This window comes from Macaca mulatta, chromosome 1, assembly GCF_049350105.2.
Source record: "Macaca mulatta isolate MMU2019108-1 chromosome 1, T2T-MMU8v2.0, whole genome shotgun sequence".
NCBI classification, from domain to species: domain Eukaryota; kingdom Metazoa; phylum Chordata; class Mammalia; order Primates; family Cercopithecidae; genus Macaca; species Macaca mulatta.
In genome coordinates, this window is record NC_133406.1 from 60204659 (window position 1) to 60230643 (window position 25985).

A 25985-nucleotide genomic window follows, 5' to 3' on the forward strand; every position below is an offset into this window, starting at 1 on the left:
AATTCTGTAAATTAGGAACTACTCAATTTAGATGATTTTGCATTTTTAAATCATCCTAAAAGTAAGAGCCAGGTAATCTTTGGTCAATATTCTCAAATTTTTATTATTTGCTAATTTAAAATTTTTTTGATACAGGGCATAGTTAAAGGAAAATACTAGAGGATGTCCAAATTGTAGTGCTTATCTGATATTTATTATATTGAATAAATCTTGAAGTAAGTGGGTCATCACATGAACCCTGGGAATCTTTTAATTAGGCACATTTTCATTGTGTTGGTATTTGTTATAATAGGATTTAACCTGCATTTATAAAGCAAGATCAGTAGCATGTTCCCATTTAGTCTGGACTGCTATTCCTTCAGTTCTAACATCTCAATTTTTTTAAATGACAAAGAAAAACAAAAAAAACCCAAAGATTTTACATAATATTTTTCAGTCAACCGTTAATGTACATAAAGGGAACATTTAATCCATTAGCTTTGTTTTATAACCAGTCCTACAAACTAATTAGGGTACATTTGGTAAATAATTGAATGATAAAGTATTGTTGCCTTCTTGAGAGCTTGTCTGCATAGCAACTTTAGTTAGCAGGCTGGAGGCATTCTGCCTCTTTGCCTTCCAGACTGTCAGTGTTGATAATTATTTTTTGCATGTGCTTTGTGCCCTCCTCTGACAAGTACCAAACATTTATTTAGCATATTATCGTATCCTGTATACATCCAACACTACATCTGATGCACTACCAATCTGGAATCCATTTTTACTCCACTTTATAATCCATTGTCATGGAATGAGAAACACTTGGTTGAACAATGCTAATTAGGAGTACAATCTGTTAACCATTTTTTTCTGCCTATTTAAAACCATGAATGTATTCTTTTGGGGGGGGGGGTTTATTTCACTCAAGGAAAATCAATAGCAGTAATTGTTCAGCCCAAGGAATCCTCCTAGAACAGTCAAACCTGTGGGAATAAAAGTAGCTTTCTCATTTGGACCCATTACACGAATTCTAGGTAGAGAGTGGCCTAGTTCACTCATATTCTACGTAGAGCTGGAGGAGATGGCATCTGAAGTCTTGGTTTGTTGACCAGAGAGACTGGGAGCTTCGAAGGCATCAGCTCTCTTTCCTGCAAGCAGTGTCCTGCCCTTCTACTCTAATTTTTAGTTTCATGATAAATGTGTATCAAAGCCACCTGCCCTATTGTGAATCCTCCCACATTTTATGAGTGTCTGCTTTGTAGTAGGCTTTATACTGGACACCGGAATTCATAAATGAAAGACACAGTTCCTGCCCTCAAAGGATTGGCAGTCTAATTGGGGAGATTAAGAAAATCAAGAATTAGAACACCAGGGAGGTGAATTTTCTAATAAAGACATAGGTTCAGGGTGTTTTAGATCAGCCATGTGGTTAATACACTAGCCTGATATTTGGAGAACAATAGAAGCTAGATGGACAAAGAAGAAGGAAACAGTACATTACAAAGGTAGAAAAAGAATATGAGAACATAATGGCATTATTCTGAGAGCTGCATATCGGTGTGGCTAGAACGAAAGATATATTTAGAAATGTAATAAGAAATGAGGCAGGAGGCTTAGCAAACCCAGGTCATGTGAGGCTTAGTATGTAATTTTGAGGATTTGGGGAGTTATCCTGTGGATAAAGAATAAAGGAATGAAGATTTGAAGTAAAGTTGCTGTGCTCAGAATTGCATATTAGAGAATAACTTTGGCAGCTGTGGAAGCTGGATTGGGAGGGAGGGTCAGGATGTGATCAGGTCATTGGCCCTTGATTGCAGTATTCCAGGTGAGAAATGTTAAGGGCCTGGGCAGAGATTTTTTTCTGGGAAGTACAGAGAAGCATTCAGTTGTTTAGAAGGTAGAATTGACAAGACACGGACTGATAGAATGGGGATAAGGATGAGCCTGAGATAGGGCAGAGTCAGGAGTGACTACCAGGTCTCTGGTTTAGGTGACTGGTTAGAAAATTGTATGATAAGGGTTAGGTGCAGGGGCTCACACCTGTAATTCCAGCATTTTGGGAGGCAGAGATGGGAGGATTGCTTAAGCCCAAGAGTTTGAGACCAGGCTGGGCAATGGAGTAAGACTTGTCTCTTCAAAAAATTGTAAAACTAGCCAGGTATTGTGGCATGTGCCTATACTCTTAGCTACTTGGGAGGCTGAAGTGGGAGGATAGCTTGAGCTCAGGAGGTCGAGGTTTCAGTGCGCCATGATTGCACTACTGTACTCCAACCTGGGCAACAGAACGAGACCCTGTCTCAAAAAGAAAAAAAAAATAGTGTGACAAAATTGAGTTGGCAAACACAGGAGGCTAAATGCTGTTGAGTGGGGAAATGGTTTCACTTTTTAATATGTTGAATTAGAGGTACTTTGGGACATTCAGATAGTGATTTCCAGAAAGTAGTTGGTCTGACACTTAGAAAATTATGGGCTAAAAATACTGATATTTGTGATTGAAGCCCTAAGAGTGGTGAGCTTGTCTAAGGAGTAGATGTAACATAAGGAAGGGCTGAGAGTAAACCTTGAGAGGAGTAACCACAAGCAGATAAGAGATATGTTTCTTTTTCTAATGGTTCTTTCCTATTCCATCACCACTGGAATCACATAGAGGAAAACAGCAGGTCTTGTATCTGGTTTCTTTGTTCAGAGGTATTGTGGTCAAACTTATGTTACGGTGATAAGTTTCAGTTCTCAAAGGATTCAGAAATTTAGATTAGTTAAGGGTCAATTGGTTATGAGTTTTGTGTTGGGTTCTAGTTTTGTTTTCAGTACCTAACCAGCTGTGTGACAAGGGATTATTTTTAAAGTTTGGAATAGTTCCTATTCAGCATTGGTTTTTAATTTCTTTTCTTAATCTGATAATATTTGGGTGAGCTGGCAATTCATTACAGTAAGAAGACCAAAGGGAAACAATCAGAGTTAGCTTTCATCAGCTTTTTATTTCTTTTAAGCCTCTTTTTTTATTCCATTCTCGACCTGGTTATCATGCAGTTGGTGATGGTTATCCACAACTGGGATGTTAGTTCTCATAACAGTTCCAAAATCCAACAGCCTTCTTTGGTTACACAGCATGGAAAGAGTTCTACCAGTGACATGATTAGATAAAGATACTGAAAGTGTGTCTGGACTTTAACCCTTCATAGTTCATTATGAAAGCAGCGTTTTCATATGGGAGTTGTGCATAAAATTGCAAGTGGCTATTTTAAAAGTTGTAAAAAGTTAAATATTCTAGATTTGAATAAAATTGTAAAATATGTGGGAGTGTATTACAGCATTTTAAAAAATGTTTTGCGTTGATTTCCAAAATCAACTTTACATGGTTGGTTGTCTGAAAGGACATATATCCATCCAGACAGTAAAATAATGACCTTAAATGTTTGTAGATTAGAAAGGGAAGTAGGAATTAGCCTGGATAATCAAAATCTACAAATAATCAAAACCCTTTGAGTGCTGAGGAATTTATTTGAGCTTATTCCTCTTGCAGCCAACAAGCATTGGGAGAACCAAAAGACCAAAGAGGGACAAGAGAGAGAACAGAAAAAAATAGGGAGAACTGTAGTAATATCAATAGCTAACATTTATTGAATATTTACTCTTCGTCAGTGCTGTACCAAGCACGTACATGTATTGTCTTATTTAATACATTCGATAACCATAAACACCAAGTACCATTTTCTCATTTTAATGACAAGGACACTGAACAGAGAAGTTAAGTAATCATGTAAGATCACATAGTAAATGTTGGAGCCAGCAGTCTGGATCAAGAGCCTCAGCCTTAACCAGTAAGGGGTGTAGCTGTTCCAGTGAAACTACTGTCTTTTCTTTAAATAGCTCCTAGATTGTTACCGGTATCCCTGACTATTGAATCTGACTTGGAAAGAGAGATGGCGACAACAAAAGCTATTTCAAGGAAAAATGTAACAGAATAACAGGAACAGACAAACCTAGATTAGTAAAAAGTCAGAATTTTTTCTTTTTCTTTTTCTTTTTTTTTTTTTTTGGAGACAGGGTCTCGCTCTGTCACCCAGGCTGGAGTGCAGTAGCACCATCATGGCTCACTGCAGCCTCAAACTCCTGTTCCTTCCATTATCTCCTTGCCGAAAATATCTAGTCAGTATCGGTCTCTCCCTTTCCTAACTACCCCTTTTTATTTACTGCATGTACTAGATGGTCTAACATTTGATTGCATTTAATCAATTACTTTCTTGAATTACACTCTTATTTGTTTTATGAGTGTGTGTATTTTACCTCCACAAAGAAGAGCTCTTTGAGATCAAAGAGCCATGTCTTAGATTCTGTAATTGTCGATTTTACTTCTCTAAGTACTACTCACAAGGCTGGGCACATACAGGTGCTTAATGTAAATGCAGGGAATAAATGCTGCTGCCTGAGATTTGATCTCTCTGCTCCTATCCCATTTAGCCATCTGGAAAGGACTGAGAGGCCACACACTTGCGAATCTTATTTCTAACATGAAGGCTAACCATAGATCTTCCCAAGTCAATTCAGATTCCTGTTTATTGCAATTTGCTAGTATATCTGTCGCTCCAAAATGTGTGAGTTAATATTTTGTTTTTTGTGGGAATCAAAAGAGAAAAAGCCTGTGGAAGCTACTCAGAAATAAAAAGTTCCACCCTATGTTACTTAGGTCCCAAGTATTAATATTTATTTCCTCATGAAATGTGAGGTCTGGAGAGCCTCACTAATTCGTTTGTAAAAGTTTTGATTCACAGCCTAGTAAATAAAATTAAAGTGACTGCTACTCAAACAGGCTGCTGGACTGTGACATTTACCATATGAAAAAATCCATCTCTTCCCAGGCTTCATGGAAAGCTTACTTCCTAAAGAGGTATAATGGTGGTCCGTAACGTCATCTATTGAAGAGCCTTGACAGACTAGTGGGGAGAGACCTGGAATCTCAATTAGAGAAATGGAGTAAAACTCAAACAGTGGGATTTAAGGCCTAAATAAGGACTTTTAAAATGTACGATACACTCTATGCTGTATTCTAACAATATTTTGAGGGACTGATCAGGCTTCTTTTCTCAGGTGTTCACTGAGGCTATGTTTTTTTTTAAAACCATCTTAATGTATTTCATAGTTTCAGATGGCCATACACATCTGTGTGAACCTAAAACTCCAAGCTATGCGGAAAGTAAATATAGATATTAAATGTAAGAAATGTGACGCATGTGCTAGAGCCACACAAGTTTTAGAGCTCCTCATTCCCCTGTTGGTCATTTTCATCCCGTATAGTACACAGCATGTGAAAGGCTAGATGGAAAATATGCCTGAGCCTGCAAATGCGTTTATGAATCACAAGAGTTTATAAATTATAAATATAAAATGGTTTGCCTTAGATATTTTATGGAGGCCTTAGTATATCCATATATTTCCTTCTACAATGAGTGCATTTTATGAGTTCCCAAAAGATCCAGAAATTCTTCAGAAGCTGGGAATATTCACAAAAGGGAGGTACAGGTCTGCATAGATGCTGAGAGCTTTAAAATTCTAATAATATTAGGTAGCGCAATAGAGACAACAAAAGATGAGTCTATTTCTATCATTTAATGAACTTAATGGTTTTTCTTTTAAAATATAGTGACATGTACTGCAATATGTGAGGTGACATTACATGATATCATTTTTACATGCCTTAAATTGATAGGGTAGTCACAATCTGGCATATGAGATTTTTCAGAAATATTTATAATATGAACTGAATGTAAGTACTATATTTGACTATTTTAACTTTTTGTTCTATATGTATTAAGTAGTTGGTAAAGACAAATCAAGACATATAATATGATGAAGACATATGTGATTTAATATTTGCTTTTAAAAGTTAATGTGTCCGTGGAAGTGTGCTCTCTTACACATATGTATAGCAGGTCACATGGACGCCTGTTTTTTCCCTGTATAAGACAGTGCTTTTGGTATTGCCCTGATTCTGAATGTATGCAATCACCTAGTGCAGCTGAGAGGCCGTGTACTGTGGATGTTTCTTTTAGGATATTACAGATAAATTTGACCATTTTTTTTAAGGGAGATCCTTGTGATAGTTGGAATTTCTAAAATGCCTCCCCAAAATGTCCTCGCCTAATCTCTATAACCCACGTGTATGACAAGATAGCTCTCCCATGATTGTTATGTTACATAGCACAGTTGACCTTAAGTTAGGGAGGTTTTCCTGGGTGGGCCTGAGCTAATCACATGAGCCTGGAAAGGCAGAGAGCCTTCTCAGCAGATGATGGAATGGGAAGCCAGAGAAATGTGAAGTGCGAAAAGAACTCAATGCTTCATTGCTGGTTTGAAAATCAGAAGGGCCATGTGAAAAGGAATGTAGGAGCTTCTGCAAGCAGTAAGCAGCCAGTACCCTGAAAGGCAGTGGGTACCTGAAACCCCACAGGACTGGATTCCTGCCAACAACCTGGATGAGCTTGAAGCAGATTCTTCCCCAGATGCTCCTGATAAAAGCCAGCAGCAGACTCCTTGATTTCAGACCATTGAAAACTTGAGGGAACCCAGCAGAACTGTGCAGACTTCTGACCTACAAAACTGTGAGATAATAAATGGGTTTTTAAGCCACTAAATTTTGTTTTGGCAGCAATAGGAAACTAATGAAATTGAAAATTTGATGGTATTAATTTTTTTGATGTAGAAAAACAGCATAGGCCTCATTATCATTGTCCTCTACTGTCACATCTTTGCATAAATCTTGGAAGTTCTTGTTCCACCCTCACATTTATTTCCAGATTATGCAGGATCCCCAGATAAATTACTAGAACAGTTCAGGCTTCACTTCAAAGTTAGAAAGTGGTAGATTCTCTTTATTTCAAGTTTCCTAAGAATCTTGTCTGTTTGAATTATGAAGAAATATTTTCCCTTAAGATAGAAGGCTGGAAAACTTTAGTCTCTCTTGGACGTATGTATGAAACCAGAATGATTCTTAAAAGTTACAAAATTATACTATTTTGCAATTAACTCAGACTGTGATTAGGTTTGCAGTACCTCTGAAAATTTGAAGGGTCCTTGCTGCAGCCACACTCACATCATTGGCTTGTTCATCATCAGTCAATATTCTGAGAACACTGAAGGGAAAGAAGATGGTTCTCTGTAGGCCGTCCCAGAATAGCTCAAATTGTTTCCCCTGGCTCAGCTAGTACACAAGAACATAATATAAAATGTTCCTTCTGCTTAGTCCCTCTTTGGGAGAAAATGTAAATAGAAGTTTTTTCCCATCACTGTGGGGTCAAGCCATGACTCCAAAAGGAACATGAGTTAAACCAGTTTCAGCCTTGGCAGCAGACATGTGACTTGGTCTCATTCCTTTCCCTTGGGCCCAGCTTTCCTGAGCCACAATTTTATTTTAAACTTGGTAGAAGGAGTTTGGTTTTAATTATGTGCCTTCCTGAACTCCTGATAACTTTCAAGTTGAAAGCTTTTGTGGGGATTTTTCTAAGCCAGTCTCTGGTGTTTTAAGGGCCCTATACATTTCACAAATGAAAACCAGTCTGGTTTCTGTCCCTTTCTAAGATTGCCATCTGAATTAATGATGATCTTCATTCTGTTCTTTTATTAGAAACAGGTCCAAGCAATGAGATTATTATGGGAGAATTTCAAGAGGTATGAAAGGAAGAAGTCTGCTTCTTAGTTTTGGGACATTTTTAAAACTATGGTCTATCTAGCTAATCATTCTTTTTACCTCTACTCTCTGTATTCATATTGGTTTCTGAGCAGCTTTTAGTCTCTTCTCCAGAGTCTCATTCACATTATCTGTTGTCCCCAGTAGGACCATAAAAGCTGTGAAAGTAATTCCTTCTTTGAACAGTCTATCTAGTTCAGACACACCAGACAGTCTCATTTTAGTGGCCATGATTTGTCTTCAGTAGAAGGTAGAGCAAAACAATCTTTAACAAAAATACTTATAGAAGTTCTAAGACTTCCAGATTAGAGCATACAGCATAATAAATTTGTGAATTAACCTACCAATTAGAGAAAAGATTCATGCCTTTTCTAAAATATATGATATCATCATGTGCAGATAAGCTATTCAGACTCTACTTACAGAGCAGACTAACTTCTGTTTTTGAGAAGAGAGAGGGAGTGTACAGAGGAGAGAGAATGGAAGGATGGGACCATTGCCAGAGCATAGATAAGATGAGTCCACATTCCTAGCCTCTAAAGGATCATTGATTTGGCTGGAGTCCCTTGGCCCTGTGTTCTAGGACTTCCCCTTATTTCCTGCCCACTCAGCTGACCTCTTAGAATCCTCTTCTCTGGGAGAAGCTTCAGTGTTCATTTCCCTACCCTATGTTTTGCTTGCCTCTTCTGATGTCACTTCCTGGCTCACTGTTCCCCTGAGATTACTTAGGCAAACTACCACTCTGTCTTATCTCCTCTAGATTTACTCAGTAGTCTCCCTGCAGGATTGGCAGTCAGCTTTCTTGAATGAAGTCGTGTTAGCCTAACAGTTGATTTGATCTGTGCTTAGTTTGAATGACAGGAGGATGAAGAGAAAAAATTAAAGTTAAGTCTTCTGCATCAATCCAGCCACTCTGCTTCTTTACCCAAGAAACCCCAACTTCTCTCTCCCTAAATCCAACTAGTGTTTTTCATCAAACCCCGGATTATCTAGGGTATCAAGAAGCCAAGCAAAACAATAGTTTCTAGAGGTATTCCACCAGTGAAAATTAGGAAGTATGATCTAAAAACCCAAGCCATTTTATCAGAATTGGGGGAATTAAACATTAAACCCTATATACTTTTAAGCTATCTTGCCTTACTCTTTTTAGACTAAAAACCTGAAAGGAAACCATTTCAATTACAATGAGAATAATTCACCCTTAGAAGTCCAGTTTTCTTCCTTTTTTGAAATAATATTGTTTGTATTAAGGTAACTGTGTTTCCTCTGCTGCATCCAAATCTCACTAATCTCTGAGGTTTTAGGAGGTTTATATGCTCTCCTTTAATTGGTAGGTTGATTTTCCTAGGACATTGCTAAGGTTAGCCCCTGAAGGCAATAATATTTAAAAAAAAAAAAAAAAAAAAAAAAAGGATTCCACATAGCTCCAAAAGTCTGGTAAAAGCTGGAGGGAATTAGAGGTAGTGAGGAAAGATCGAGGACTAACTCGCAAGCTCTGTTTTCTCTAATATCTGGATCTAGGTAAATTGTCTACCACCTTGTCTGCTGGATCACTCATCACCTACACATTTTATAAAAGGTTACCCAAAAGTAAATTGTTAACAAGGGATGTTAACAAGCCTTTAAAAGCTAATAAACAACAGACTATGATGTTTGCTTTCACTTACTCCTGGCAAGCAGAAGTAAGAGTGTAGGTCATCAACTTCCTAGGTGGCTGTAGGGAACACCTCCTACAGTAAGCCAATAGGGACAAAAACTGGTATGGCAATCACAAGTGTGAGCAGTGTTATCATTATCTTCCTGCATGTGCTGTCATTTGTGGAAAAATTAATCTAGGCCTCTTGAAAACCCTGTGGAATCTGCCGTTTCATATCCAGGAACCCTCTGGGCTTTTTCTGATTGCTGCTTGATAGTGCTAACCTGTTTTTTGTGTTTTTCAATTTTTAAATGTTTGTGTTTTATGTCAGCCTCCTCAGTGAAGGTCATATGGTATACACAGCCATACTATGCAGCCATATATCTGAGAACTTTCTTGGCTTAATTGTGCTTCCAGAACATTTTAAATGAAAAGCATTAATGTCATTAAAAAAGTAAAGTAATGGAAATTATTAGCATGCATTGATTTATAGATAATGGCTAAGATTGATGCCTGGTAAAATCCTAATTTCCCTGTTTTAATGGAAAAAAAAACAAAAACAAAAACTTGTTTCGTCACCATAGAGGCAGCTACCAGAGTCTACACAGCAGAATTTAAATCTAAAGATATAGTAAAATCTTACCCAACAAATAGGATATTTACAAAGAAGAAACTAAAAACAAACAAACAAACAAACAAAAAAACTCAAGTGAGGTTTCACATTTCAAGAAAAAGTCAGCAAAAAAGCATGATTTAATTGTCAGAAAGTTAGGCCTCAGTCTGTGCACACCATGGAGAAATGGGCTCCTAGTTCAATAGGAGGAAGATAAAGAAGGCCCAAGGGACCAGTATGATTGTAAACAGGTCATTTTTCCATACCTAAGATGATGCGGAAAGTATATCTTTGAAGAGAGTGTCAAGAATGCTACCCCCATATGAAGGGTATAGTTTGAAGGCTGTTCTACTCAGAAACACTGAGAGAAGCTAAATGGTCTTCTAAATTATTGTTCCATTTGGTTACATGTGGACTCAATTCCCTGAACCAAAGGTACAAAGTTTTAACTTGGTACTCTAACCAGCGTCAATAGCCAATATAATATTTTATTTATTTATTTATTTTTGAGACAGAGTCTCACTCTGTCACCCAGGCTGGAGTACAGTGACGCTATCTCGGCTCACTGCAACCTCCACCTCCTGGGCTCAAGCAATTCTCCTGCCTCAGCTTCCCAAGTAGCTGGGACTACAGGCATGTGCCACCACACCCAGCTAATTTTTGTATTTTTCGTAGAGATGTGGTTTTGCCATGTTGGCCAGGCTGGTCTCAAACTCCTGACCTCAAGTGATCCACCTGCCTCAGCCTCCTAAAGTGCTGGTATTACAGGCGTGAACCATTGCACCTGGCGTAATACAATATTCTTACAATTTAAAAAATGAAAGCAGAGGAATGGTGAGGGGGAAGCTGACATTTTAAGAGTTCACTTCCTTGTAGTTATCACAGTTGATTCTTACTGTTAGAATAAGTGGTAACTTGCCAAGGTCATATTGCTAGATGTCAGAGCAGAAATTAGAACTCAGGTCTAGCCAAGACCATCACACTTCTCAGAGCATTAGCAATTCAGTTCAGTGAGTGTTTATTGAACGCCTATCGTGTTCTGGCCCTGTAGGTACTAAAAATATAATTAGGAATAAGATGGAATTTTAGTGAAACGTTCCCTCCATAACAATATGGTTTTTAAAAAAACGTGTGTATCTCTTCTGGGTCTTTGTTATCAGAAAAAAAAATGTGTGTTTGTGTGTGTTTCTCTAATATGATCCTCCCAAAACTCATATCTTTTAGGAGGTTTTCTTAGTTGGGGCCAATGGGTTACCACTGTTATCTCCGTATACAGCATTGCTTCAGGTGAACTTGTTAATTACGTTCACAGTGCTCTCCTGGTTCTGTCATGCAACTTGTTCTGCTTCTTCCTCAGTGCCTCCTCTACAGGGCTCTGCACACAGTGGGTTCTTAAATACAATAAAATGTTTTGCATTTGCTGGTATGGAGTTCAGGCTCAATTATTCACAAGTATTTGACATGTCACAATAAATAGTTTTCCTGGACCATGAATTTTAATTCACCCAGATGCTAGGTCTTCTCACAAAGCTAATGAGTAGCCCATAGCCCAGGATCTCAGCTTCACTTGCATACTTTTTGTTTGTTTGTTTTGTTTTCAGATAAGGCCTCACTCTGTCACTCAGGCTCAAGTGCAGTGGCACAAACACAGCTCACTGCAGCCTTGACCTCTTGTGCTCAAGTGATCCTCCTGCCTCGGCTTTCCATGTAGCATGGATCACAGGTGCACACCACCATGCCCAGCTAACTTTTAAAAAATTATTTTGTAGAGATGCGGTCCTGCCATGTTGCCCAGACTGGTCTTGAACTTCTGGGCTCAAGTGATCCTCCTGCCTCCAAAGTGCTGGGATTACAGGTGTGAGCCTCTGCACCCAGCCCTATATATGTGTTAGTTCTTGAGAGGTGATTAAAATGTAGTTTCTTTTTTGAAAAAAGACATCAAGAAAAAAAAACTTCAGGTAAAGTTGAGAAAGTAGGCATTGATAGTGTGGGGTATACATATGAGTGCCACTAGAGATTAGATATATAAATGTGGAACAGAAAAAATGCCTGGAATTGTCCTGAATTTTAGATTTCCAACTTTCAGGATTCTCAACTCACTGTATGAGAATATACCATATACTTTTCTTAATGAGTCCTAATGATTCCCCTACCTCAAATGGGGGCATATCTCCATGTTCAAAAACCTTCATTTAGTCCAGTGGTATTTAACCAGGGCTGTACAGCAGAATCACCTGGGGTACTTTTTAAAAATACATATAGGAAGGCTGCATTCTAGACCTACTGAAACAGAATCTCCAGTACTAAGGTTAGGATATGTACAGTTTGCAAAAGTGTGCAGGATTATTCTGATGAGTATAACCCCTGATTTAAAGACAGATTCCATGAGGAAATGTCATCATTTATCAGGGTGACTCTATTCAGTCCTCTTTAGTCACATGTGCTGTCACTGTATACTTCTCCTGGACAGCTGTAGGGTGTGGTGTGTTGGGTTGTCCTGCTATGTTGTTTGACAAACCAGTGGCTTCCAGGGACTGTTTAATGCAAAACAGTGTCATTGAGTGACTCCTCAGAAGTTCAAGAATTCATTATCCATTTTGTAGATTATTGGACCTTTGTTTCTCTTCCTCCTCTTGTCTGTCTTGAAGATTTTGTTGTTCTGTAACACTTCATAAAAGGAAATAATTAAGTTTATTTAAACCAATTGAATTTTTATTTGCCAGAGTTCTTTAAAAAAAAAAAAAAGAAGAAGAAGAAGGGATAGGAGGGTAAAGGTCATCTACAGTAAAAAGTAAATGTCAAACACAGACATAAGCACTTTTTGTTGTTTGATTTGTTTACAATGACCAAGCATACTGGTTGTATCTATAAAACTCCTTTCTTTTGAGACCTCAAGAGTACCTACTTTTTTTTGTTTTTAAACCAGCATCCTAGGGACTAGGATGGGACTTTCTCCCCTCTCCCTTACTCTTCTGCTTTCACTAGCGATCTGGGAGAAACTGAGGAAGTCTCCTGAGTTTTCATATTTGTAGTTTATTTGTAGTTGCAGTATTCACTCAGGGCAAGGTTGGGAGTTTGTGAACTGAAGGAAATTAATAGAATGAATGTTGAGATCCAGGGAGGCCAAATGTCACATAGAAAGTCAGTGATAGTCATTCCTAGAACACAAGCTTGGTTAGTTAGTTGGGTGGGGAGTTGGAGCAGTTTTTGATCATTTTACATTTTGCTAACTTCTAGTTTAAAAAGATGCTATCCCTAATACCTCAAATCTAGTGAGTCATGGCATACAAAGAAGTGTGAACTAGGGCTAAGTCACCTTTGTGTAGTCAATTTGATTGCTTTTCTTAAATGTCACCCCCATCTCCAGCTGTGAAGTTCAGCCATCTGATTTGAAAAGTGCATTTATAGATGGAAATAATACAAATCAGTCTCTTGCTAATGCTGTTTTCTTTTCTTTTTTCTTTTTTGTTTTTGTTTTTGTCTCCTTTCTCTAGCATGAAAGACTTTCTAGGTAAGAACTCTCCCTGTTATATATGCATGCTTAATACTTGTGAGTGAATGCATGTCTAATTAAACTTAGTGTTATATAGTAATTCAGTAATATTTCTCACATCCTTTCCTTCCTTTTCCTTTTCCACAGCCATCACAATAATTCAGACTTTTATTACCTCCTGCCCAAAGCAATGGAACAAGCTTTTCAATTTACCTTCCTGCTTCCAAATTCTCCTCTTTCCAGTTCACCTTGTAGACTTCTTCTAGATTAATTTTTTTAAAGCACCAGTGTACCAGGCACCATGCTAGGTATTAGAGAAACAACATGAATAAGATAGTATCCTTACCTTCAATTAGCTAACAAGCCCCTGGAGAGACAGATCATTTCAATAGAACGTAATAAGTGCCCATTAGAAGTACAGACAGGTATTCTGAGCACAGAGAAGAGCAATTAACCTAACCTGATGTTCAAATTGAGGTTAGATACTGTTATTTAATAGTGCATCCAGCCAAATACCTGGTACCTAGATGGTGCTCATTAGTAGTTTGTTGAATGAACAAACTAAAGACCTGTTTTGCAACTGCTGAAAAATTTAAAAAGGATATCAAAGTTGGGGGAATGACCCTCTGCAGTTTTTCACCTAGTATCTAAAAGTACAAAACTGATCTTCTGAAAGAAGAAACTAAATAAAAAATAATACACTATGGAGCCAAAAGTTGGAATCTTTCTTTTTCTACTGTTGCTCTGATGGAGAAAGTAAGAGATTGGGAGAAGATATAGTTATGGGACCATAGAGCAAATGAGTTTCCTTATAATTTGTTTAGTATTGAGCTGGTTCTGCCTTATTAATATATTCTAAATTTTATGTATGTTCTTCCTCTGCTTGTCCTCTCACCAGGCAGCAGCTGAGGACAAGTCATTTACTTCTAACCTAGCAGAAAATTACTTAGTTTTGCAAAATTGTTGGAGAGTGGTATTTTGTTGTAGTTAATCTTTTGTGAACTCTCTTGTATTATAATAGCCATTTGTGAAAGGAAACTTTTTCCCACAGACTTCAAAATATGCTGTGCAACTACCAATTAAAACAGTGAAGCACCAGCTCAAGAATAAAAAAAGAGACCTGTGGGACACAATCCATAGCCCCCCAAAAATCACATGTATAAGGTGACTTCATCTCAGTAAGGAAATAATTATTCAATAAGTGAGGAAATAATTATTCAATAAGTGATCATTGGGACAGTTAATTATCTGTTTGAGCAATTATATCTTTCCCTTCAGCAATACCAAAAACAGATAGATTTCAGTTGGATTACAATTTTTAAGAGAAAAGTGTTTTACCATAAAAGTTAGCAGGAGAGAATATTTTATAATCTTTATATAGGAAAAGCCTTTCCAAGTGTGATACCGTTACCGAAAGGGGTCCTGATTCAGACCCCAAGAGAGGGTTCTTGGATCTCATGCAAGAAAGAATTCAAGGAGAGTCCATAAAGTGAAAGCAAGTTTATTAAGAAAGTAAAGGAATAAAAGAATAGCTACTCCATAGACAGAGCAACTGGTTGCCCATTTTTATGGTTATTTCTTGTTTATATGCTAAACAAGGGGTGGATTATTCATGCCTCCCCTTTTTAGGCCATATCTTGTAACTTCGTGACTTTGCCATGGCATTTGTAAACTGTCGTGGTGTTGGTGGGAGTGTAGGAGTGAGGATGACCAGAGGACACTCACGGCCATTTTGGCTTTGTGGGTTTTAGCCAGCTTCTTCACTGCAACCTGCTTTATCAGCAAGGTCTTTATGACCTGTATCTTGTGTCAACCTCCTGTCTCATCCTGTGACTTAAAATGCCTTAACCGTCTGGGAATGCAGCCCAGTAGGTCTCAGCCTCATTTTACCCAACCCCTATTCAATATGGAGTTGCTGTGGTTTGAATGTCTCTGACAATACCATAAAGATAAAAATCATCAAATTTAATAATATAAAATTGAAAATCTCTAAGTAAAAGACACTATAAACAGAGACAGAAAGTGAAGTGGGAAAAAAATATTTGCTGCCTATATTAGTTTTGAAAGCCCTACTCTATAGGAGGTTCCCCCACTACTCTAAGAAAAAGATGATTACCCTACTGAACAAAGGCTATGAATTGGCAATTCAGACACCCAAAAAAAGGAAAAATAACCAAAGATATTGATTGTTCATAATGATTTTAAAATATTAAAATTAATGACAGATATATTTCTGTCATCATAAGAAATATTTCTATCATAAGGTAACTGGACAAAGGCACTAAGGTTTATAGATAAGTCTGCTCATTTTAGCGTTGTTTATAATAGCTAAAAAATTTGAAAAATTTAAGTGTCTATCAATAGAAGATTAGTTAAATTATCTTACAGGCATGTAATGGAGAAGACTGCAGTCTTTTTTTTTTTTTTTAAATGAGGCAAATCTATTTTTACTTGGATGGCAAGATGTCCACAATCATAGTGGTAAGTATAGAGAGGAGGAGGAGTTAGACAACAATATATGTTATCTGCATTTATTTATAGAACTATGTATTTTAACATATTTATATGCTTGACATTCTGCAAGGATATGAACTAAACAGTTAAAAGTAGTTATTTCTTAGGCAGGATTATGAGGTGACCTTTTCACTTTCTACTTTACATACTTCAGTATTAACTTTTTCTACAACCATATATTGCTTTTATAATCAGTAAACTCAATCGAGATTTCTATTAACAAAAAAAAAAAGAAAAAAGAAAAAATGTTTTGAAGAATGTGGGACTTAGCATCTCTGTAAATGAAAAGTGGCCACTATTGTCATTAGAAGCTAATTACTTTGCCTCTGCTTTCTCTGTGTCATCCTTATTGCTTCTCTATCTCTTCTAATACTTATTTCAGCTTCCCCACCCCCAGCTATGGCAAATAGCTACCACAGGACAGACACATCAGATGCAATTTTCACAATTGTGACTCTTCAAACCATCCCAGTTCAGGATATGGCACTCTGCAGGGCTGATTTCAGTTTCATATGTGCTGCCTTTTAATTTGGAAAGAGCAAAGTCTGAGAAAAATATAAACCAGCGTTAAGGATTTACGGTGATAGTTGTACACTTAAGCAGGTAATCAGCTGAGAGATCCTTCCCTTAATGAACTTACCAATACTGGAAATAAAACCACTATCAACTCTGAGAGCTCAGTTGCTAAAATATGTAGAAATTCTAATCACAGGCACAGCAGTCTCGATGTGGAATATGGATAAGATGGTAGAAAACTAGCTGTTTGGGCACTGTGTTGGTATCCCTAAAATGTTTGGGATTCCAGCAAACCTGTAGAGCACCTTACCATGGCATACGTACCATGCCCTAGTGGCTGTTTCATTCCTATTCAACCTCCAGCTCTAAGTCCATATGTTTCTGATTCATTGACAGTTCATTGTAATCATTTTTCCAAGAGCCATTGAAATTCAAGAAATCTTTAATTTTAAAAGCACACTTTTGAGGGAAGCTGTTCAATGCTAAACTAATTTGAAAAGCTCTAAGATTTAAGTCAGCACATAGGTCCAAACCACTAATTTTTCAATAAGCTTCATTCTTGGCAAATGATGGTCAGCCTCCCTCTCCAAGCTCGTGCAGTTTAGTCCTGAGGTCTGGGAATGCTGGCAGAGAGATTGAAGGAAAGAATGTTATGAGTTGTTTCTGGCCAGGGCTCCGAAATACTTCTTAGAAAAGGCTCTAACTACCCCTGAGCATTACCTTCCCGCCACTACTTTGTTCTCAAAATCAATTTTTATCTTTAATATTATCTCCCACAGGTTGGAATCAGGAGGTAGTAATCCTACAACCAGTGATTCTTACGGTGACCGGGCTTCAGCAAGAGCCCGTCGGGAGGCCCGGGAGGCCCGTCTAGCCACCCTGACCAGTCGTGTAGAAGAAGACAGCAACAGAGATTATAAAAAAGTAGGGTCTTTATTCAATTTTCTGGTTCTTGGGTGACATGTAAACCTCTCAGCCTTCCTCCACCACACCCAGAAAAATTCCCATAGCTCTGAATAAACAGAAGAAAAGGCACTTAAGTAATAATAATTCCTTGCAGTTTTCTGGGTTTACTTCACCTCTCCAAAAAGCTAGATAAAGACCCCTTCATATATTGAGGTGTTTTGTTTTTTGTTTTTTGTTTTTTTGAGACAAGGTCTCATTGTTATCCAGGCTGAAGTGCAGTGGTGCCATCATAGCTAACTGCCCTCTCAAACTCCTGGATTCATAGGGTCCTCCTACCATAGCCTCCCACGTAGCTAGAACTATAGCCATGCCACCACACACGGCTACATTTTTTATTTTTTATGGAGATTGGGTCTCACTATATTGCCCAGACTGGTCTTGAATTCCTGGCCACAAGCAATCTTCCCACCTCAGCATCCCAAAGTGCTGGGATTACAGACGTGAGCCACCATGCCCAGCCATATATTGCTTTTAGTACAGTAAGTATATAGTTAGAATCAGATATTTAGAAGTGTAGGGAAAAGTAAGAAATTAAGAATATAAAAAGGGTGAAAAACCTAACTCTGTCTCTCTGAGCCCCTGAGAATCATTTGGTAGACTGTTATTTTTAACAAACATATGCTTCTAATAAGGTCCTGTGAATATCAACTAAATACTACTTTGTGTTAGTAAAAAAAAGAAAAAATCATCATCATTGAAAAGCTCTAAGATTTAAGTCATCACTTTACAGTTTATTTCCTTTGTTCTTATAGAATAGTACCTAGCTCCAAGAGTAGACTTAAAAACTTTCCCGTTCAGGTGTTTGAGATGCCAGAAAAAAATATTTTTGTAAAGAAAATATTTAGGATGGGCATGGTGGTTCATGCCTGTAATCTCAGCACATTGGGAGGGTGAGGTGGGATGATCACTTGAGCCCAGGAGTTCGAGACCAGCCTGGGCAACATAGTGAGTCCCCCATCTCTACAAAAAATAGAAAAATTAGCTGGGCATGGTGGCTCATAGTAGTCCCAGCTACTCAGGAGGCTAAGGTAGGAGGGTTGCTTGAGCCTGGGAGTTCAAGGCTGCAGTGAGAGGTGATCATGCTACTGCACTCCACCCTGGATGACAGAGCAAGACCCTGTCTCAAAAGGGCATAAAGAGTGCTTATTCTGTTAATGTTTTGTTAAACAGAACTTGACTAAAATCAATATACACAGTAGGCTGGTTCCAAAAAAAAAATTCTGTTTCTCATTGCTCTTTTAAGCAATGAAAATGTCCCATAGGATAAAATGTACCGACTGTTTTTTCCCCCAAAGATTAACATTATTGAAGTTGGAGCATCATCATTCTCTTTCTGTTCATCACTTTGAAAAAGCAAGAGACTAGTTGGCTGAATGTACTCTGCTCCCTACTTCCTTCATCTTCTCTATCTACCATATAGTGGTGGCTTGGGGCACAGAGCCCTGGGCATTCTCGTGTGATGAAATGGTGTGAGTTCTAACATGAACCCTGATCCTCTTTTTCCCCCTCCTCTAGCTCTATGAGAGTGCTCTGACTGAAAACCAAAAACTGAAAACAAAACTTCAGGAAGCCCAGCTAGAGCTAGCAGATATAAAATCCAAGCTTGAGAAGGTGACCCAGGTAAGAGGGAAGAAGAAGAAAAAAGATGGAAACCAAGGGTTGATGTAAGGAAGCAAACTGGACTAGGGATCTAAGGGATAAGAAGCAAGATAGAGTCAAGATCGGGCCTTCTCGTGGGCGATGAGATGGAAGCTTCTTAGATTCTAATTTGATTTTAGGTTTCAATCAGTGAACTTAAAATGGAAAACTGATAATTTAGTGAACAATTCCTGATGGTCTGAATGCTAATAATTAATACTATGGATCATCATCTACTTATTTATTAGTAGAAAAGCATAAACCAGCACTACAAAGCTAGTCCTAGACAGTTCCTCTTGTCCTGTTCATTATGTTTCAGTTCAGTTTATCTACACTTCACCTCTTGGAGAGAGATAAGCAAGACACTATTAAACCTAGGGCAGAGAGGTAACAAATTAAACCTAGAGAAGTAAGTGGTTTGCTTAGGCCATATAACAAATCAAGGGCAAAGGTGGCGCCACAACAGAGGATTAAGTCCCAAAGCAAAGATTCTGTAGCATATGTTATCTCCCCAAGCCATCACTCTTTTTCAGCCTACAAATAAGGAATATTAGTGGCAGAAAGACTGATAAACTATTTCCTCTCACTGCTAGGTTTGATTTAATTAGATGATGCTTTAGAGGATGCTGGAGGTAATAACCTCATCACCAGTGAAACAAACTCTGTAGCTGAAAGCTAAATCAAGCACTACCTTAGGTTATTGCTGAGTTATCAGGAAACCTATTGAGTTATTTCCCTTCTAGAATGCCTGGGGACTTAGAATTTCGAAAGCTGAACTGAAGTAAAAATGACTCTTTACCAGGAACGCTTGAAATGAAAACCAGAGGTGGCTAGTCATTCTGGCAATATGATTGACTATCCAAAAGCAAAGACTAAAATGCTAGGGTTGTACGGTACCAAATACATGGAGTTTGGAGGGCAGGGGTGTTGATTACCCTCTAAACATCCTATTGTAACCACTCTGGAATTGGATGAGCAGGAGGGTGCCAACACTTGGAAGACGGCCCTACAGAGCTGTGTAGGACTCCAGCAGGACAGCCAGGACCCTCACTTTCTGGAGAAGGGCTTGCTCAGGTGCAAAATGTGAACTGCCTGTCAGTTTAGAAGAGCCACCCCCTTTTTCCTGATTGTAGTAGCCCAACATGGCTCTACTGGGAATTTCTGAGACTTACTGCAACACAGATAGATAATAACTAGGCTTAAAGTGATTTTGTGGAATAAGAAAAGTAGGTTTCTAAATCTAAAAGAGAAAAATATACACATAGCTATAGCCCTGCCATAGGGCAGGGGGTTAGACTGAATAAATCTTAAGGTCTCTTCTCACTCCAACATTATAGAGCCAGGCAAAAAAAAAAAAAAAAAAAAAAAAAAAGTCTCATTCACAGTAGACCCTCAGAAGAAATCTCGGGCTAATTTTTTATTCTGAATGGCACCACATATTGGCAGTGGTTTATAAATACAGATCTTACGCTGGTTCTCATCAGTTATTACTAGGATTGTTTTACAGAAAATTAAGGAGCAGTCATGTGAGGAACCACAGGAAGAGCAGTTTCACCTGCTCCCCACTCTTCTCAGCGGAAGCTTATGACAGCATATGTCTTGACCTTTAGGGGTTCTCAGCGTTTCCACCAGCCCGTGCCTTAGAACAGTGAGCAGTCTAACAAGCTGCTGACATTGACTTGCACAGAGGGCGCTGAATGTAAAATCAACCTTTCCAGTTGCTGGGGAAAAGCATTTACTCTCCGGCCAACTGCTTTGCTGGGTGTGTCAAAATATACTTAGTTTTGCCAAATACAAGTTATTGAAATTCAGAAGAAATGGTGCTGCTACAAACCAAGTCTCTGATGTTTACCAAAAATGGAGTTGTTTGGCAGGACAGTGGAGGGAGGGCTTCTCAGCCTCGCACATTTGTATGGAGACAGTTACCACATGAACATACACAATATTTCTACATAAAAGATCCACCCCAACTCTAAGGGAGTCAAAATTAAAAACAGAACAAACAAAAAAACTAGTTCTTTGTGTATATAAACCTTGAAAATCATGAAATCATCACAACTTCTACAACTCCTCAGGCTTAGGAAGAAAGACTTATGAGGATATGAACAAGCTGTAGGATAGGATCTATTTTTGCATTTTTTTATTTTCCTTCTGCTTCATAGTAGATGCAGGATAAAGGCATACAGCCATGCCCTTCCAAACAGAAGGCGAAAGCCCAGGACAGGAGCCAGAATTCTGAGTTTCACTGTTAGTTCTGGCCATTCCTTATTTTTTTTAAAAAAAAAAGAAACTGCTGCAAGAAGACCAGCATAATTTCTATATTTATTGTTGTCTCTGCATGACACTAAGCAAAATAAAAATAATCACCCACCAGTTATTAAATGTCTACTGAATGTAAGAAATTCGGGTGAGTTCTATGACCCTAAGGCCAAAAGGGACTTAAGGGGTTTTTTATTCCCCTTTTAAAAAAGGATCATTATCTGAGGTTATTCTGGTTTTTTTGCCATGAGGCTAAATCTTTTCAGACCCTCTGCAAAATTTAAGTCAAAGATGATCTAAAATAAACATTCTAAATCTTTTATTCAAATAAAATTACCTTATCTGGAAGCCCAATATATAAGACAGATAAAAGTGGACTACCTCAGTTCAAAGCAGGGCAGATGCCATGAATGGACTCCTAACAACCCCTGAAAGCCCACCCACATATGAAAACTGCTGCTCTAAAAGAAAAATGGTATCAATTCCCAAAACAGAAAGAAGAGGGGAAAGGGGATTATTTAGGCAAGTGCCATTGGCCTTAGACTTTCACCCTCAGAAGTTGCCAGCCTTTTAAAGAAAAGCCTTTTTTTAAAAAAATTTCCTCTGGATTGTGATATTACTCATAGAATGAAGAGAGGAGAAGAATGGTGAGATGTAAAATTGTAATTAGCATCGAAGACCTAGAGAGAGAAAGAGAGATTGTGTGTTGTAAGTAATGTCTTTGTAATTTCAGGGAATACTACTACTGCCTTCCCCTCCCCAGAGGGAATCCTGCAAACTTCAGAGAGGTGATAATGTTAGGCCTAGAGATCTATCAGAACCTGCTTGCTGGGGATCCCTGCTATAGGGGAAGTCCAAAGTTTTACTGTTTATTTCTAGATGTCCAGTAGTGAAGCTGAACTAGACTAGGCGTTCTGTTGGCCCTGAGACAACTTAAATAACAACTGTTTTCCTTCCATTTGCACCAGCAGAAACAAGAAAAGACCTCTGACCGATCATCAGTGCTGGAGATGGAGAAACGGGTATGTGCATGTCTGTTTCCCCCCCACACCCCGTTTCATCTCTTCTTTCTGACTCTCTCCCACTTTGTTGTTCATGCCAATGGAAAAAGTCCATCTTAAGAAGGAGGGAGTTCTGCCACATTCCATTCCCAGCTTGATGATAAATTCTTTTTGTCTGACTCTAGGCAGTAATATGATTGCTAGTCCTTTTGATTTCCTCAGATGGTCAGTACTTTCCACATATTTAGCCTTAGGGTGGGAAGGGTCCTTGGAAGGTCATATCATACACTGTTCTGACTGTGGGCAGAACTGCATACACACACAACCTATAAAATTTTGGTTTACTGTAAATCATTGCATACACACACACACACACATACACAAGTCCAAGGTCTCTTTACCCTTTTCATCACCTTGAACAGAAAGGAAGCTTTCAGTGGGACCCTCTGCCATTTAGGTCTTACGACTTGAAACATGAGCCAACACAGTCTTTCACTCATTTTGACTGAGGGGAGGATTTCTGGTTCAATTACTGATCTCCTCCCAACTGTACTCAGAATATTATTCTGGGATTTTACGTTCTTGGATTGGGAAAATTCAATTAGATTTATTGAGGGACTCTAGCTTTGATTTGGCCCTAGAGATATAATATGTTCCCATCTGTCCTGTTGTTTTCTGTTTAATTTGGAAAGTAGCTAAATTTTACATTTTATTCCTTTGGCCTGTAACCAAACCTCCTTGGTATCCCATCTGATCAAAAACTCCTCATTGGGTTTAGGCTAAACCAAGAGTCAGTTGCTGGGAAAGAGAAATGGAGTGGGAGAGGAGCAACTACAGGGGGAGGGAAGAAACTAGGGGGAGAGATGCTGTTTCTTAGACAATGATGTCTACTTCCCCGCTCACCATCTGCTCTCCATCATGAAAGAAAGAAGATAATGATGTCTTTTGATCATAGAGAGCAAGGGCCCTAGTCACTTGCAGACATTTGAAATTCTATGAAATCTTCAACCTGCACAGAGTAACTGAATGTCCTGGTCTGTTTGCATATTAGCAAGTTGCTTCTCCATGTATGTACTGATTTTATGATAGGAGATTTAGATAATGTGATTTTTATCAGTGAGGTAGCTCCATCTCACAAATGGCAGGATCAGATAGTGCTCAGATCTCCTGCGTAAGGTTTGCCTGAGTCAGTAGACAAACCTTTGACCATGAATCTGCTGATCACACAGCAGCTGGGAGGCAGCATTTTTACTCCCTTCTGAATTCAATAAATGCTCAACAGTCTCATTGTTCCAAAACAGGAGAGGCGAGCCTTGGAGCGCAAAATGTCAGAAATGGAGGAAGAAATGAAGGTATGAAAAGATTTTCTTTCTCTTTGTATGCCTATTCTCTGAATGCCTGCCAAGACTGGATATTTGAGCATAGGCCTGCCCCCTCCAGATTTCACTACAAACGCAATACCTGCAAGAAGAAATGATGTGTAAAAAAGTGAGCATCTCTCTTCAGCCATTTTGTAGGCTCTCTCAGCTCACACAACATCCATTGAGGCCACCTTAAAGGCGTTCTAGGAAAAAATGATGCCTTTGGTTTAAGGAGAGATCTTGGCAGGCTTGAAACAAACTTGAGTTGAACTTTTAAGGCTTTTCAAGCAGTATCTTTGCCCTCTAGAGGAGAAATGAAAGACTAGAACAAGTTCTCCAGCTCTGGGAACCTCCCATTAGGTGTCTGGGGAAGCCTGAGCATGGCCATAAGCTTTCCTCCCTGGTGCCCCTCCCAGCCCATCCCTTTGCTGGGAAGAACACAGTTTGAATCATTCTGCAATAGAATAAAAATGTATTCACATATTGATTTCCTGCCCCAGTCCATTTCCTCTGAAATATTCAGGGATGCTTGGCACTCTCCCACTGGAGTAAGCTCATGCCACCAGATACACCTCACAGCTCACTACTTTCCTTTCTCTCCTCACCATGACCTGCAGTGACCATCACCTCTATTAGCCACTTTAATGGACGACTGCCATCCTGGGCAGTTTTGAGTGCTAAGAACTGGAAATCTACCCAAAGGAGTCAATTTGCTGCCATGGGAGGCAGTGAGGCAGTGGGAGGGGAGGAGGGTGAAAGGGGGAAGATGGATACAGAGCTGCAGGGAATATAGAGCTGGTCAGGGTAGCCACCTGGAGATGATTTTGAAACATCTGATTCCTGCAGTGCATGATGCCACATGCCCATAATCACTTAGCACCTGCTCAGCATTTTTCTTTCTTCAGGCATCTTATTTTACCAGATACATGATGCCAAGCATTCATTTGGTGAGACATGTTTCTTCAGCTAGGAAGCTGAAGCACTGGGATAGTATTAGGCAGATCCCCAAATGTCTTTCTATGAGCAAGCATCCCTAGTATGCAATTTGGGAGAGACGTTTATTGTTCCAGTGGCCTAAATGGATTGGTTATTTGTTGAAAAAAAAAAAAAAACTTTTTAAGATCCGTTGAGGTTTTAGTTTACACCAGATCCAGTGCTCATAATCAATCCTGTTACTCTATAATTCCAGAATGAAGGAGAAATCTTGAGCCTTGCCCCTGCATTTCCTACCACTATCCCAAGGCTGTAACTGTAACATTCACATAGAATTATAAGCAATACCTGCTTGTATCTCAAACATTTTAAATCTTCCAAGTTGATTCAAAGCAGCAAGAAATAGAAATCATAAGTAATTGATTCTCCTGAAATGGTGGAACAGTATGCCCTAGCACCTAAACTTCTCCATCTTGTGATTTTTTTCAAACACACCTTACTACCACACAGAAGTATTCTCTCCCACTTAGAGCAGTGACTTATTAGAGATAACCAGTTCTTTTAATTTTTAAGAGATGGAGTCTCGCTATGTTGCCCTGGACTTGAACTCCTGGGCTCAAACGATCCTCCCATCTCATCCTGCCGAGTAGCTGGGACTACAGGCACATGCCGCCACACTCAGCTGAGCTAACCGTTTCTTCACGAGTGAATATCCACAGCTCCTTGTTGCATGGAGGCTTCTCCATTTTTTTTTTTTTTTTTTTTTTTTTTTTGAGACGGAGTCTCGCTCTGCCGCCCAGGCTGGAGTGCAGTGGCCGGATCTCAGCTCACTGCAAGCTCCGCCTCCCGGGTTCACGCCATTCTCCTGCCTCAGCCTCCCGAGTAGTTGGGACTACAGGCGCCCGCCACCGCGTCCGGCTAGTTTTTTGTATTTTTTAGTAGAGACGGGGTTTCACCGTGTTAGCCAGGATGGTCTCGATCTCCTGACCTCGTGATCCGCCCGTCTCGGCCTCCCAAAGTGCTGGGATTACAGGCTTGAGCCACCGCGCCCGGCCGCTTCTCCATTTTTGAAACCTCCTGAGTTATACCATCTGTACTCTGCTGTTAGGCAGCTGTCAGTGTTGCTTATTAAGAAATGGCCTAAATGCTGATCTAGAGCATATAATTGAGGCCAGAGCTAGAGCCTTCCAAGGAGTACCTGGGAGCCCAAAGCCAGCCTCCACCCACCAGTCATGGGGCTCTGTGTCACATCCAAGCAGACCCACACACAATAATCCAGAAAGTGGTCAAATTAGAGAAATTGAGGCCCTTTCTTATTTCTGTTCCAATTCTAAATTGGGAATTATGGAAGCCCCTTCAGTGGTTCTAGTTGCTCTCAATTCTGTAGGTTGA

The 25985-nt window shown here is 39.1% G+C and overlaps 1 protein-coding gene and 1 long non-coding RNA gene across 43 annotated transcripts in view; one reads left to right on the forward strand and one right to left on the reverse strand.

The window, feature by feature from the left end:
- PPP1R12B (protein phosphatase 1 regulatory subunit 12B) overlaps nt 1–25985 on the forward strand; it is a 247708-nt gene that overhangs the window by 193110 nt on the left and 28613 nt on the right. For 13 of the 42 annotated variants that reach the window (XR_013417868.1, XR_013417866.1, XR_013417842.1 and 10 more), the window contains 4 exons: nt 17215–17359; nt 18917–19021; nt 22267–22320; nt 23601–23651. Coding sequence is in view for 9 of the 42 variants with exons in the window: in XM_078003346.1 (XP_077859472.1) it covers nt 13407–13423; nt 17215–17359; nt 18917–19021; nt 22267–22320; nt 23601–23651 (372 nt within the window). In the remaining 33 variants the exon portion in view is untranslated. Of the gene's footprint in view, nt 1–6427; nt 6579–13406; nt 13424–17214; nt 17711–17839; nt 17925–18916; nt 19022–22266; nt 22321–23600; nt 23652–25985 lie in introns of those variants that run through there. The other 29 variants (XR_013417844.1, XR_013417840.1, XR_013417849.1 and 26 more) reach the window with 7 other exon arrangements.
- Nucleotides 1756–12670, reverse strand: LOC144341184 (uncharacterized). Its single transcript, XR_013417969.1, has 2 exons — nt 11776–12670; nt 1756–1923 (listed from the first exon to the last, which is right to left on the reverse strand). It is a non-coding gene; the product is annotated as an uncharacterized LOC144341184 (long non-coding RNA).